Source organism: Canis lupus, chromosome 23 (assembly GCF_048164855.1).
Source record: "Canis lupus baileyi chromosome 23, mCanLup2.hap1, whole genome shotgun sequence".
In the NCBI taxonomy this organism is placed as follows: Eukaryota; Metazoa; Chordata; class Mammalia; order Carnivora; family Canidae; genus Canis; species Canis lupus.
This window is the reverse complement of record NC_132860.1, coordinates 24,294,569-24,310,666: the sequence shown is the minus strand read 5'-3', so window position 1 is coordinate 24,310,666 and position 16,098 is coordinate 24,294,569. Positions and strand designations below refer to the sequence as shown.

At 48.5% G+C, this 16,098-nt stretch overlaps 1 protein-coding gene across 1 annotated transcript; it reads left to right on the top strand.

Moving 5' to 3' along the window:
* Positions 1–406: 406 nt before the first annotated feature.
* On the top strand, positions 407–14,931 carry LOC140615314 (ubiquitin carboxyl-terminal hydrolase 17-like protein 17). The gene is made up of 7 exons (XM_072795221.1): positions 407–487; positions 1,113–1,217; positions 4,210–5,549; positions 12,685–12,783; positions 13,235–13,343; positions 13,999–14,091; positions 14,839–14,931. Exons 1-7 carry the CDS (start codon positions 407–409, stop codon positions 14,929–14,931), a joined length of 1,920 nt encoding a protein of 639 aa, XP_072651322.1.
* The last annotated feature ends 1,167 nt before the right edge of the window (positions 14,932–16,098 follow it).

Below are 16,098 nucleotides of genomic sequence, written 5' to 3'. Positions count from 1 at the left end.
TGGGGACCCTGCGCCTTGCCCTGGGAGAGACAGAGGGTGTAGGTGCACCACCGGGGGACAGCCCTCAGTGCAGGGACCCTGGAACAAACAGTAACAGGGCAACCCTCTCTCTCCTCCAGGCGGATTGGTCTGGGCATCCACCACAGGAGTCTGCAGCGTCTGGCACCCCCAGCAGTGACTCCTGCTTGTCCCTGAGAGCTGACTGAAGAGCAGGAGCCTGATCTCTCTGCTCTGAGACTGGAGATCAGATTCCAGCCATTTTGTGCTGGTCTCCTAAAGTGGCACAGGGAGCTTTCAGGGAACGAAGCCACACAGGAAAACCAGAAAGAGCTCACAATGAGCCAGACCCCGTGGCAAGGGGAGGTGTAAACCAGACGAGCAACAGACCACTGTGCATCAGTGCAGCATGCCCCTCCCCCGGAAGATCAGCTCCGAAGATCCCATGAACACCATGTTTATGGACATCAAAGGACTGCGTATCCCGGGTGTGGGACAACACAGTATACAGAATTTGAGCATTTACCTAATGATTCCTATACCTGCGGTTTAAAATTATACGATGCTTTTTTGTGTTTTTCCCCTTTTCACCTGGTTTCATATTTTCTCAACTCTGATTTTAAGGCTTTTGTTAACATCAATTTTTTTACATTTTTATTTTATAGATACATTTCATGTTTGGCTTTTTGTCACTGGAATGAATTTTATGGTTCTCCATCTATAAGTTTTGCTTCTTGACAATTTTGAGATTTAGTGTCTCACGCTCATGGTGTATCCATAACCTATGCCAGTTTGTCCAGATAACTCTGTCTTCCTCCATATCTGGATGGGAGTGGATTTTCCTTTGGGAAGACAGGTTTGGTCTGCTTTGCTTTGCTTTGCTTTGCTTTGGTTAATGGATGGCGGGGAAGTAAAAGACACGTGAGGTGACTAGAGGGGAGAGCACGGGCCTGCTCAGGACTTCTTCAGCTAGCCTTTCTCCCTGGTCTCCCTGGTCACATGGAATGAATCCCCTCAACTGTACATGAAGTGCCAATTCTGATGGAGAACCCAGCCTTATGGCCCTTTGCTCACACCTGCCTGTCTCCTCACCCCTGTACCCTATATATCTGCAGGTTCAAGACTCCTTAGGCTACTTCACTAGCTCCAATCCCAACATCCCCTGTGAGGATAGGCCTTTCTACCCTTGGACCTCTGGGATCTTCATAGGCTTCCAGAAAGTAGGGAACATTTCTATTACTGCACGCATCCCTTGAGTGCCCAAGAAGCCGCATTTTCGTCAGAAGCCGTGAGATAGCAATAGGGAAGTGTTCATGGGATGAGACCGGGGCCCAAGGCTCAAGGGACCAGACTCTGACCTGGGTCACATAATGATTGCATGAATGGGAGTTACTTAGGCCTTGGGGGCAGGAGAAGGATCCCACACCATGGCTTCTCTACTGACCTCTGACTTTTAAAAGCCCAGTGCGCTCATCTAGGAGCTCCTCTACCCTCCACCTACAGGCATCTGCACAGAGAGAGGGAACACCCTTAAACATGTGCTCTGGAGTGAGGAAAGAGCAGTCAGTTGTTTTTCCTAAAAAAAGAAATTCTCTCAACACGACAATGGATGTGCTTTGGTTTGGTTTGGTTTGGTTTGGTTTGGTTTGGTTTGATTTGGTTTTGTTTCATTTAGTTTCATTTGGTTTGGTTTCACATGGTGTTGTATTGTTTTGTTTCCATGAGCCCACATCAGAGATATGCCTGAGGATGAGAGACAGAGAGAGAAAGAGAGAGAGAGTCAGAAGGAAGCAACCAGTCCTGGGTCTCGTGTTATTGGACCATTATGTGCCCACTTGTCAAACATTGCCTCCTTGGGAAATCATCTGGAGGGTGAAAAATCTCCATGCCCAGGCCTCAGGAAGGAGGCAGCATGAACCAACATTGAAGTGGGTTTTGGGATATGTATAGAGGACAACCGTCAACTCGTCCCATTACAGACCAACGTGCAACCGAGGCCCCGTGTGGTGCTAATGGCACCCACCCTGGATGCTCAGGGATCAATGTTCCCTATGCAGTACTTCACGCAGAACCCTGGGTGTGCAGGAGATCCTCAATGTCTACGTATTCCCTGAACCGATCAAGCTGCTGTCTCCCCTCAGGTAACTAAGGCTGGAGGAATTAATGGAATTAATATAATTATAGAGAGGTTCAGAAATGCCGAGAAAACCCCCCCACAAAACAAGATCAAAAGCAAGACATGCACGCTATTCATCTGTGCTAATATTTTATTAAGGGACATAAAACACTACACACAATTCTAAATTAACACTAAAGAATAAACAAGCTGCATGGGTTAAATATTGACGATCACAGTTCCCGCAAAGCTACCAGCATTGACACAAGAAAAACCCATCTCAGGAGAAAACAATGTCCATTTGCAGAGCCCACAGCGGGTGGGCTCTATGTGTGTGTGCCTGTGTGTGTGTCTCTGAATGGAGATGTAAGTCCATGCGGATTTGGTGGATACCAAAATTTCTGCAAGTGAAATCATAGTGGTACATTTTAGCGTGGGAATTAACCTCAGGACTCCTGTTTCCTGACTATTGGTATTTTACCAACACTTCTGCTCGATTTAGAGCTAATGGCAATGAAAATGGGGTCAAAGTTTGAGGATATTGATGATGTAACATTCATTTTGTCAATTAAAACTTCCAGTTAAAAACGGAGATATCATAAAGAGCATCCTACACAAAAATTTTTTGGACTCCGTGATTACAGAATAAATATCCTAAAACATGGTGGTGTCAAAGATGACACTTTTATTCTCTTAGTGTCCAGTGATGACAAGTGAACGTCAAGAATTCAGCAGGGCCCCAGTGTTTCTGAAGCCCAGTCACTTACCAAGGCCTGGCAAAATGCTCCTGTTGTTCTTGGCCTCTGTTTAGTAAAGAAGACTAATGGACTTAGGTTTCCACCTTTCCTAAGACTTACCCAAATTCATAAACTGGAAAAGGTCATGGTCACAAGAAGGAATTAATTGTCTTGTCGACTCAAAATTTTCAGCAGACACTACTAATTCTGTAAGCAGAATAAACCATAATGGCATTTCCAAACCACGAGCCACCGCAGTGCCTTCCTCCCTGCATCTACAACTGCCAAAACCATAATGTGTAAAAAATGTGCAAGCCTACAACATACTCCAATTAAATCAAAAGTATATAATGGATATTGGTATAGAATTACCTGAGGAACAGTTAAAATTAGGCATATAAAAACTGGATTTAAGATATAGACTTGCAGGAAAAGGAGTTTTAAAGGAATCTTTCCCAAAGCATAGAACCAGCCAGAGAATTTCTCTTGTTGTAGACCCGAGACACACCTAAGCAGAAAATGATATTCATCTAAACCTTCATAATCTTTGTATATTGGAATCATAGTAGAGAGAGATGAAGGTGTAGAAGCAAAGCAATGGATGCCACGTTCCCAAATAATTGGTTACAGCTACAAACATTCTGGCTGGTGAGGAGAACGTGTTCCTATGTGGTATCTCAGCTCCTTTGGGAAAGTGATCTTCCCTGTCCTACAGGACTGACATCTGACACTCCTTGGCTCCCTTGCGGTTAGTCAAAGGAAAAGGACTTTCAAAAAGATTTCCTTTGAACATAGAAACTCTGAACAAATTCTGTTCAGAAAGGTGCAGGGACACTTAAAGAGGTTGAGAAGAATCTGAATGTGTTGGCTGTTTTCAGAGGCAAGATTAGGAGGTGGGCTGACCTGAATGTTCTCTATGAGAAAGGGACCACACCCAAATCCTGTAATCCAATCAAGCGATTCCAGTGGATTAGAGGATTTTGTGCCTTATCCCAGGGCCCAAAAGCCATAAAAGGTGGAGGTGAGGGTCACTATCTGCCATTTGGAAACTGGCTCAGTGAGAGAAGCATCCCTTTGTGACCTGAAGCTCCTGGTTGAATTTATCTTGTGGACACTGTTTCTGCCGACATGGACGCTGCCTACCTCCACCGCTCAGAGGAGTCTCAGTTCAACGACTCTCCCAAACCCCAATCATGCTGGTCACAGAGAAGTGGTGCTGAAGTCCACGGAGGACCCTCTCTGCCTGAGAAGACATCCCCTGCATCAAAGACACTCTCCTCCCTGACTGATCCTTTGGCTCCCGCATCAGCAGGGTGGCCTCCCACCAAGACGCCTCTGAGTTGGGAGGATCTTTCCCAGGTGGGAGCTGGGCTTCAGAACATGGGGAACACTTGCTACGTGAATGCAACCCTACAGTGTCTGACCTACACAGAGCCCCTTGCCAGCTACGTGCTGTCCCAGAAGCACGGGACAGCCTGTAGGAAGCAGACATCCTGCATGCTGTGTACTCTGCAGGCTCACATGACCCGGGTTCTCTGCCATCCTGGACGTGTGCTCCGACCCCTTCCACTCCTGCTCGCCACCTTCCACACACACAAGCAAGAAGATGCCCATGAGTATCTCATGTTCATTCTGGATGCAATGCAGCAAGCATGCTTGCCTGAAGACAAGCCCTCAGACTCTCAGCATGCTCAGGACAGCACCCTCATCCAGCATATCTTTGGGGGGTACTGGAGGTCACAAATCCAGTGTCTCCACTGCCAAGGCATTTCCAGCACTCTGGAACCTTACCTGGACATCAGCCTGGACATCGGGGCTGCTCAGAGTGTCAGCCAAGCTTTGGAGCAGTTGGTGAAGCCCGAAATGCTTGAAGGTGAAAATGCCTACCATTGTAGTAAGTGTCTAGAGAAAGTGCCTGCGTCCAAGGTGTTGACTTGGCACAGTTGTGCAAAAGTCCTCATCCTGGTCTTGAAACGATTCTCAGACTTCACAGGCAACAAAATGACTAAGGAGATGCAATATCCTGAGTGCCTTGACATGCAACACTCCCTGTCTGAGCGGAGGGCAGGACCCTTGGTTTATGTGCTCTATGCCGTGCTGGTGCATGCTGGGTGGAGTTGCCACAGTGGACGTTATTTCTGTTTCGTAAAGGCAGGAAACGGCCAGTGGCATAAAATGGATGATGCTAAGATCAGCGCCTGCGTTGTGACTTGTGCCCTGCGCCAACTTGCCTATGTCCTCTTTTATATGCAGAAGACCGATATGGAAAGAGACCTTGTGAGTGGGTCAGTCGAGGGAGGAATCGCATCTCCCGAGGCAGACCCCGCAGAGGTGGGTGAGGCCTCAGGAGAGAGCACAAGGGATCCCACTGTGAACCTTGTTGAGTCGGAGGAGCACGGGGAAGAGACCTCAAGGCAACAAACCACATTAGACCAGGGGAGATGCCTCCAAGAACGCAACCGACCTAAGCCTGAACTTCATGTCAGGAGAAGAGAAATTGCTCTTCCTGACAATGCAGTCATCCTTCAGCACTCCAAATACAGACATGAGATGCCCAAGAATCATCCTCAGCAAACCATGGACCTGCTCCACACTGCAGCTGGGATGATCCCACCTCACGTGGCCGGGGACGTGGCCAAAGTCCCGCATGTGCCAGGGAGAGCCAGACCAACAAAGAGGACGAGCAAGAAGGGACAGAGGTCTGGGGAAGCAGTGCAGGGATGTGTCTACTAACTTTGTTGCACATGGGCGCGTGCGCACACACACACACACACACACACACGGTGTCACTCACTCACCAAACCCGAACACAGTCCCACACTGGAAATATTTGGTGTTGTGTGAAATGTGTGTTCTGTATGTATGGAAGAACCATCTATCTGGGTGTGTTCATGGGCTATGGCCTTCGACTGAAACTAGAGGACACTGACTTTTAAAGCGGGTTCATTGTCATGATCTTATATTGGAATAGTGTGGATTCATATGGGGTCTATCCAGGAACCGGCCTCTCCTTCAGCCTTGGGGAGAGTAGGGGCAACTTGCAGGTGAGAGGCAGTGAGCAGTCAGGATTGAGAGTGGATATGATGCTGAGGACCTGGATTTGAAGTATATTCGACCCTCTCGTCATGCTCCGCACTTCCCATTGCTTATCTTCTATTTATATCGAAAGAATATTTGCCTGAACAGAAGCATGCGTGGGGCCTTGCCAGCGATGTGTTTTGGTCATTGCTTGGAAATGGTAAGAAAGGAATTAAATGCTTATTTTGGGGAGATAACTGCATCCAGCCTGATTGAATCTCATTGAATGTATTATGTTCCCTTCACTATCTCCTACATTAAGACGGCAGAGAAGGAAACTGACAGGGACTCTTATTCCAAGGGGAAATGCCCAGCCTCCCACTGAACATAAGTTTCTATGAATATTTTGCTACCGTCTGCTATGTGGCACCTCCTGCCACAGAAGAAGTGGACTCTGGATTTCAGACCAGTTCAAATTCACATTTGGACCTGGGTTGATACCTCAGAAAAACAGTGCCAAGTTCACGAATCTAGCAAAATGGTTTTTGAGGTCAGGTTATAGGTGCTCTGTGTTATCATTCTATTTCTTACAGAAGTAATTGACAAATTGATTGTAGAATGAAAATTATCGCATGATAACCAAAAGCTTCTGAGTGTGACCATAGATGTGCAGTTGTGACATCTCATCATAATGTATGTTCACTCTGTATTCAAACTTGGACATGCCACCCTTACTGGAAAGTAAGGGACAATAGGAACTGTGCAGAAGAAATCACACTTTTTTGTAGATTTTCATGTAACAGAGGCAGATTAGAGATAGAAAGTGTCAAGGTTTCTTTCATGTCTGGGAATTTTTTTTTTTTTTTTACAAACACAGTTTATCGTGTCATAAAGAGTGAGGGAACCTCTGTGTATGTGTTTGCTAGAGTTTCCTAAGAAGACCTGTAGGTATCCTCGTCCTCTGAAGACTGTCATAGGGAATGAGACAGCTCATGGACTGGGAGACTTGTCTTTCACAGAAGAGGACCCTCAGGAGGAGTCTGTTGGAATAAGGATATGTCCCCCTCCTGGACTGATATGGTGAACCAGCAATTCCTCCGCTGAACTAGTTGGAAATGGTCAAGTCCACAATGTGCTACGTGTTATGCTTTTGGGCGCCTACACATATACTCCCCCCACTACACAGACACTGCAGTTTTTCGTTAGGTATATATATGGGAATCTCAAAGGGTGCTTACCAATCCAGAATGTCAAGTTTGTCTTACTGAAATACATTTTCTAAAAAATGTAGGTAAATCATCCTGGCAATTTGTACATTGGTTGTAAACAGAAGTAAACAAGTTAATCTGAAACTGTTTTACAAATGTCTGAATTTCTGATTTAGAAAAAGATCCCATCCAGAGATCTGCAAATTATACCATGTTTTCTCCTAGAAGACATTTTCTGTACTTGTTGATATTATTTTTCTGAAATTGTTATGGGGAATATTGCATCTGCTTTGTTCATTTTTGATCTAAAATGTTATTAGGCAGTTGTGTGTTTTTTTTATTCTTAATAGAAGACTGCAACATATGATTTGGTGTGCATGCTTTTACTCCCCAGTATTTCAGATATTTGAAATAATTATTTTATTTCCAGGCCGGCTCCTCACAGAGGCTTCTTTGCCTGTTTACTCTGAGTGGAATTCCTGCAGCTACATCTAGGTCACCAGCAACCTAAATTCATATCCTCCCTCTATGGGAATGTCTCACTCCTACTCACTGGATTAATATAGGGGAAGCACCAGGAGCCATTTATGGGGACATGCAATGGGACATGGGCACATTATTCTTCAGGGTCTCTTCAGTTATGAGGGCTCTGACCAGGAAGAAGTGTGTGTGAAAAATTAGGTGGGGGGAGTAGATTTGAACCAGGAGCACACCATCTCTGGCCAAGGCTAGTAGAGACACCTGGGAGGGATGACCAGGAGATGGTTGGATAGCACATTGTGGGGACTGTGGAGGCTGGACAGTCAGCAGATGAATTCTCTGGGTAGGTGTCTGGAGGTCAATGCTCATCCTGTCCAGGTATCCATTAGTCACTTAAGGGGTTTCACTCTATATCAAGATCTATTAGTCAGGAGGACAGACCGAAGAATCTCCATAGCCTCCCACAGAACAGATTCCCCAGTCCTTTCCAGGGAACCCGGAATTGCCAATCCTGGATGCAGTTCTAGGGAGACCTCCAACCTGTTTCCAGGTGACAATGAGTTGAGTCCTGGCTCCATCAACCTTTTGCAAGATGTCAGGCTGGAAATGTTTTCACAATAGGGATCTGGGCTGAAACTGGGATTTGGGGACAGCCCCAGGCTAGATTCCATGGCAGTGTGTGGAGGCTTAATTAATCTGGGAGGCCACATTGAATCAGTGGTCTGTGAGGTTGACAACGAGGGTAGGTTCCTGGCCATGGTGGGTGGATGTAAGCTGAAGGGATTACTTGACTTCCCTTCCTGAGCTTTTGTGTTGTCCAGCAGGAGAAAACAACGTCAGGGCTTTTCACAGGAGATATCCTAGGGGGCATGTGTGTGTCGTAACAGGTTTGAGCTCATGCAGGAGACTTGTGGAAACAGCTTCTAGGGAGATTGCCTCCTCACATGGGGAATGCATTATCCCATTACCAACTGCTCTAATAGAAGATACCACAGATGGACCACATCTTACCTCTGCCTCTCCACTGTTGGTAATCAACCACAGTAAAGGCATGGAGATAGGAACAATCCATTCCACAGTTATATTATTAAAAGTGCTCATTTTACTGGGACAAGAAACCCAACCAAGTGGTGATAAGGAGACATAAAATACATTAGCCTCCTGTTACCAGAGGGCGAGATGAGGAGGTTTCAATACAGTATTTTAGTTTCTTTAGCAGAAGCCATTGCATTCACTCTTCTGGCAGTGGACAGAGCTAATCCTGTCTTTAAAATTTTTAGTGATTGTGTGATACACAATTTGGAACCCTTATGGAAACAATACATTTTGTTGCATTCGGGATTGTTCCATTTGGAGACATCTAAGTAAACCAGTTCCATGTGGTGGCTCTAGCATGTTGGGTCTCACATGCCAGGGATCATACAGAAGCAAAGAATTGAAGGAAACATGGTACCTGAAGACTCCATAAACAAGGAAGGGAACTCAGGGAGAGAATGGAATTTTAAGAAATCCCACACAGAGTAAGAGCAAGGGAGTGAAGATACTCTGGTTCATAGACGTGGGACAGTAGTGGATAAGGAAAAGCCCCACTGTCAGGAAGGAATCCGATGCCAATTCCTTCCAATGTGGCTGCTTTGGCAGTTGAGGTGTTCTAGATAATGTCTGGTCAAGGGCCTTAGTGTCCTATGCTTCTTAACTGGAAATGAAAAATAATGTGAAACACGTTGGTCTCAGGAATGTGGGAGGCAGCTCAGCACGCTGCTGGGTAATCTCCTTGAGAATCTCTCTCCCTCTATTTTTCAGCCCCCACTCTCCTGCTACTCTGTGGTTTCTCTCTGGTCTCTTCTTGTCTCAAATCTATCTATCATCTATCTATCTATCTATCTATCTATCTATCTATCATCTATCTATCTATCATCTATCATCTTAAACAAGAAACAAAAAATGAAACATGTTTGCATCTTTGCATCAAAGTTCCCACATCCAAGTCAATTAGATCTGTGGAGTCCAGTGTTACTCAGTAATGTGGAAAAAGGCACAAGCCTACAACGTACTCCAACTGAATCAAGAGAATATAAAGGATATTGGGGTGGAATTCCCTGAGGAACAGTTAAAATGAGGCATATAAACACTGCATTTAGGATATAGACTCTTGTAGGAAACGGAGTTCAAAGGAATGTTTCCCAAAAGCATAAAACCAGCCAGAGGATTTCTCTTGTGGTGGACCCAGGCCACACCTAGGCAGATACTGGTATTCATCAAAACCTTCATAATCTTTGTAGGTTGAGATCATAGTTGAGAGAGATGGAAGTGCAGAAGCAAAGCATGGACACCATATACCCCAAATAATTGGTTACAGCCTCAAAGCCTCTGACTGGTGAGGAGAAGGCGTTCCCCTGGGATACCTGAGCTCCTTTGGGAAAGAGATCTTCCCTGTTCTAGAGCACTAACGTCTAACTCTCCTTCGCTCACTTGAAGTTACTCAAGAAGAAAAAGGACATTCATAAAGGTATCCATTCAACATGGAAACTCGGATCAAATTCTGTTCAGAAAGGTGCAGGGGCTGCTGTTAGGGAGGTTGAGAAAGACCTGAAGGTGCTGTCTGTTGAGGGAGGCAAGATGAGGAGGTGGGCTGGCCTGATAGGTCTCTATGAGAAAGGGACCACTCCCAAATCCCTTAATCCAATCAAGTGATTAGTGCCGATTGGAAGCTTTTGCTCTTTATGATATTTCAGTTTTTAACTGAAAGTTAATTGACAAAAAGGATATTACATTATGAATAACCTCAAAGTGTGACCCCATTCTTATTGCTATTAGCTCTAAATTGAGCAGAAGTGCTGGCAAAATACAAATAGTTCAGGAACCGTGAGTCCTGAGGTTAATTCCCACGCTGAAATATACCAATATAATTTCACCTGCAGAAATTTTGGTATCCACCAAATCCGCATGGACCTACATCTCCATTCACACCCAGACACACACACACACAGGCACACACACAGAGTCATAGAAATCTTTCTGATGAGGGCATCATTAGCTTCCTTGCAGCTGCTGATTGGCTCAAACCCTGCTGCAGCTAAGAGGATTAGATGGATGTCTTTCAAGTGGTTGAAACGTCACGTGACCTCGGAGCAGTATAAAAGTCAGGGAGCAACGGAAGTGGCCATTCCTCACCATCCCTCTCTCCCACGGGACACACCGTCTCCTGCAGTGGAGCCTGTCCAGGACCTTTCCCAGCATCTCCTGACAGGCGTGAGGACCACAGTTGCACTTCAGGTGAGTTTTCGGACCACTGGTCCTACCTTTCCTGAGCGAATAATGGGACAGTGAGGAAATGGTGGAGGGATTGGCCCTTCCTCCATGGGTTAAGGACTCTTTCTGGTCTAACATGTTCTAAGAGCAGGGACTGAGCCAAGGCATGGCTGTGAATGCCCAGGACAGCCGGAGGTTCCAATGCCAATGGAATGGGGCCTCGAGTGTCACATTGGTGTGGGGTGGTAGACGAGCAGGGACAGAAGGCCTGTAAATGTCTCAGTGGGCACTGCAGACCTAGAGAAGACACAGGATCAGGGCGCCTGCGCAGCTCCATTGTTTCAGGGTCTGACTTGGGTCGGGTCATGATCTCAGGCTCTGGAGATGAATCCAGGCGCTCGCTCACTGGGTTTCCTGCCCAGGGAGTGTCTGCTTCTCCCTCTGTCCATACAGCTCAGGTGATCACTCTCCCTTACACACACACACACACACACACACACACACACACTCTCTCTCTCTCTCTCTCTCTCTCTCTCCCATAAATAACTGACTTTTTTTTCAATAGAAGAATTACCTGGTTCGCAAGGTGAAAAGAAATTCACTTCCCAAAGTTTCGATGGCAGTTAATTAGGGGCACTGCCACGAACACATGGAATGGAAGTGCTCAGATGGGCAGCTTCCCATCGAGTAGAGGGGAATGTGTTTTCCCAGTGTATCTGGACTTAACTATGGCTTCCTCTGGCGTCCCAAGGGGCATTCAGATATGAGAGAGGGAAGCCCACTTTCCCGATGCTTTTGCCTTTTGCGTGCTCCATGGTGGATCCCACTGGGCCTCAATCGGGAGAGGTCTCGTCCCTGGTTTTGTTTCCACAGGGGATTTGGAGAGACTTAATGATAGTGTCAACAAGAATCCCTGAGCCTCCAGGGTGGGCTTCCTCAGAGCGGGGATGTGGCTTGGCCAGGAGGGTGTAGACAGGAAGGAGGAAAGAGAAGAGACAGTGGGAATTGTGTGTTTGGCACAAATGTCCTGACACTCGCTAATGCCTCCTTGGTAAGACGGTACAGGGAGGAGGCCGATGTCATGGTGAATAGGACTCACTTGTTTCTTTTGCCTCAGGCTACCCGAAACCCATCCCCGAAGCAGACTGACTTGTCCCTCCAGGACGTGGGACTGATGGCGGCGCGTCACACCCAGCTTGGGCCCAACAGACCCTTGAGAGCCCAGAAGGGCAAGAGGCCACAGACAGCAGGACTGGCCCTCAGAGTTCCCAGACCAGAGGAGGAGGATCCCAGGGTAAGTGTGGAGGCTGGCATGGGTTTTGAAGCAGGAGCTCTGCCAGGAGTCTTGAGACAGGCTAGGCTCCCAGAAGATCATGGCCCAGACTCAGTTGTCCAATGTGACATGGGCAGGAAATGCCCCAGGCTACACATTGGGACACTCAGAGGCTCTGAGCATCAGCCCCAGGGCACCATAAGATCAGATTCAGCCTTCAGATTAAGATTCCCGAATCTTAATCTTAATGATGCTTCCACCTGTCTTCAACCTGACACCTCCAATGCCTTCTCCCCTCCCCTCCCCTCCCCTCCCCTTTCCATGGGCTGTGGAGGAAGCATCCTGAGGTCTTCACTATGCTGGCACCTCACTAGCCAGATAGGATGTCCCCTGTCCTCAACCCATGTGCCACACCCTGAGGATGGCCTCCCATTGGTGTGCTTGGCAGGTTCACTGGCATTTGAATGGATGCACTGACTCCTCCCCCTTCCTCCCCCAGGTAAAGTGCAGGGACTGTGGGGCCTTTGGACACAAGGCATCAAGCACCAGATGCCCCATAAAACACTGGGGCGCAACCCTCATTCCCGTGGCCTTGGGCTCCAGGAGGCTGAAGGAGAACGTGGAGCCGTGGAGTCAGCGGGACCAGCGGCACCAGGCTGGGCTGTTGAACCAGGCTGAGAGGGAGAAAGTAGAGAGACGAAGGTGAGTAATGGGGCTTGCTGACCCGAATGCCAGGGATGAGACCGACAGACACCGTGTCTGTGCGCATGCACACTGTGTGCCCTGCAGCGTGCGGGCAGAGTCAGGAGAGGCGAGGCAGGCAGAGGAGCTCCCAGGCTAACAGGGACCACATTTGGCTGATGGTGCTGTCCTTGCTGACTTGGTGTGGGGTTTTGTGGCTGGAGCAGTGTGCCTGCACCAGTGAATGTATGGAGCTTGGCACAATACAAGGCAAACTCTCTCATAGGCTCTGAATGAGAGAAACTGCCTGGACGACCTGGTGGGCTCACTTTAGTCAGGGTGAGGGGCAGGCGTGGGCGTCAAATGGCGGAGTAGGGAAAAGACCATGTTGGCCCAAGCCCGGAGCTGGTGTCCAGCTGGAAGACAGGGAAGGGAGTTCCTTCTCCTTTCCATGCTTTGATTTCTTGTGCAGGCAAGAAGCCGAGCAGAGGAAGGCCCTGCTCCAGAGGTTCCCCAGGAGACCCCGAGAGGGGCAGAAGCGCACCTGGAAGGAAGGCACAGAATCTTGTGACTATGTGAGGGTGAGTGTGCGCTGCTTCCCGGCTGCTGTGCTCTGTGGGGCACTCGCTGGGCTCCATTGGCCTCCTGGGGGAGGGCGGGGCTCCACTTCCACTCTGACCAGGGGCAGTTGAGTGGCCCGGTCTTTGCACCCATTTTTCCCTTGGTGCCCATGATGTTGCCTTATGCCTTGAATGTGTGCGAACAGTGGGTTTGTTGACATGTGAAGGTCATTGGCGGACACTCCTGGAACACATGCCATCCTTAGAGAAGAACAAGCCGCTGTCCTTCCTGACACATTCCCCCACTGCCCATCCCTCCTCAGGAGCTGCCACTGTGACCCTCCAGCAGCAGGACTCCTATAGCCTCGTGAGCAGAGTGGATGGAAGAGCTGGTCCAATGGAGGAAGCATCGATGTGAGGCTAAAATTTGTGTGTTCCTCCCCGATGTCAAAACTGCATCAACAGCATCCAGTCATGCCTTTGTTCCGGACCAGCCCTGGAGCCGGATTCCCTACTTGTAGGTCAACAGATCCCATCTCTTTCTTTCCCTGTTCTGGGGGAGGGGGTGGTTCAGAAGGTCTTAGGCATTTGTTGGTTTCTTTCTTTCCTGAATGTTCCTTTTGCCTTGGTGCCGAGGCCACACTCATGGTGTCCCGTGTGTTCTCTTTTCCCACAGCGTCCACACATGCCGATGCCCGTCTACACCACCAGGAGGCCTTCTATCCCTGAGCCTTCCCTGCTGACGGAGGCACGTACTGAGAACCCTGACGTGCGTGTCCGATCCCATTCCATATCTCCTCTCAGTAGCCCTAAAGTCAGCCTCAGCCCACCTAGTGGACCTCCTGGTGTCCAGGAAATGCCGGTTGCTGACACACCTCAGCCGGCACGCCAACCCTGTGTCAGGGCTGATAGCCTGGTTGTGCAGCAGAGAGCCAAGAGGCCCTTCCCAGTCTCCCTCGAAGATCCCCAGGCTGGCACCAAGGTCCATGGGCTGGGACACACCCAGGCACCACCCAAGTATCCTGAGGAGAACACCTGTCCCGCTGTCAGCAACGCATTGGCAGACAATTCCCAAATGGCCCTCCAGACTCCAGGCAAGAACTGTGCCCAGATGCCCCTAGACAGGACCCAGAACCCCCGAAAGAAAGCGCGATCGAGCCCCACCCAGCACACCCCCAGGAGCATCCAGGGAGCCTACCTGGGGATTTCGGGGAGTCTATGTCCTCCAGGAAGCATATGTGCACGTGGATGCACAGCCGTGCCCCCGCAGACCCGGAAGACACCTGCCCTCCTGCCAAGCAGGGGCACCCGGCCCACACCTGCCACACCTCACCTGGAAACGCTGCAGCCGTGCACCGTGTCCCCACGGCCGCCCTCTGTGCTGGCCCCCACTCAGCCCCTGAGAATGGTCTTCACCAGATTGGACAGAAGCTGCTGGAGCTCCAGGTTCCTAGCAGCTCCCTCATTCCTTCCTCCCGAGAAGCCAGGCCCTGCTCAGGGCCTTCCTGCCACCCAGATGTCGGATGGAGCCTGTGACTATGTCCCCTGGAGTATCCTCCACGATGACCTACAGGTGTCCTCATCCTCAGAAGACACTGAGAGCGAATGAGCCGGCTCCTGGCCTCAGACACTTGTCCTCCACCCCACTGCACCCTGACGGGGTGTCTGTGGACCTGAGGACGTGGTCCACTCCTGGACTGATGTGGGGATTCGGCACTTGCTCAGCCGCATTGCATGGAATATTTCAGGCCCACAGGGTCCTGCCTCTCATGTTTCTGGGGGCCGTGCTCAGATGCCCACCCCTCAACAGACACACTGTACTGTTCTTTAGGGAAATCCATGGGCTGTGGCAAAGGCTAGTCTTCCCTGTGGAATGTCAAGTTGTTCTTCTGGAAATACATTATCTGTGAAATGGAGGGAGATTTGAGTGAGCACTTGTCACTCCAATGGAAATAAAATCTAAGATGTTAAGCTCTCTTTGGTTTACGCATGTCTGCATTTGGGGATTCAGCATGGCGTACCCACTGTGTGCTCTGCAAATGGATGCCGTATTCTCTCCTGACATGAGTTTTTCTTGACTCTCTGGTGGTAGCTTTGTGGGATTTCTGATGGGCAATATTTCACCCATGTAGTTCATTTTTGTTCTTGAATGTTACCTTAGAGTCGTGTGTAGTGTTTTATTTCCCTTAATAAAATGTTAGCACCAATGAATAGTGTGCATGTCTTTCTTTTGATTTTGTTTTGTGGGGTTTTGTTGTTGTTTTTGTTGTTGTTGTTGTTGTTGTTGTTGTTGTTTTTCAGCATTTCTGAACCTCTCTATAGTTATTTTAATTCCTCCAGCCTTAATTACCTGAGAAGAGACAGCAGCATGTTATGACCGGGGGATTCTTAGACATCGAGGGTCTAGGGTACACCCAGCTCTCCTGCATGAAGAGCTGTATAGGGAACATTGATCCCCATGCATCCTGTGTGGGTGCCATGTGCACTGCAAGGGGCCAGGGTCACACGTTGGTCTATAAGGGGATGAGTTGGTGGTTTCCCTCTATGCATATTCTGGAACCCACTTCAATGTTGGATCATGATGACTCCTTTCTGAGGCCTCGGCATGGAGATTTTTCACCCTCGAGATGCTTTAGGAAGCAATGTTTGACAACTGGGTCCGTGTTGGTCCAACTAGCATGAGATACAGGCTACAGTTCTCTCTCTCTCTCTCTCTCTCTCTCTCAGAAATCTCTGATGAGAACCCATGGAAACAAAACCATACCACACCAAGCCA

Bases quoted from the DNA above. Each gene is read 5' to 3' on its own strand.
- LOC140615314 (XM_072795221.1), top strand. From the start codon at position 407: ATGCCCCTCCCCCGGAAGATCAGCTCCGAAGATCCCATGAACACCATG. The intron at 5,550-12,684 runs GTCTGGGGAAGC...CTTGGGCTCCAG, and splicing joins ACGAGCAAGAAGGGACAGAG to GAGGCTGAAGGAGAACGTGG. The intron at 14,092-14,838 runs GTGCGTGTCCGA...CCTGCCACCCAG, and splicing joins CACGTACTGAGAACCCTGAC to ATGTCGGATGGAGCCTGTGA.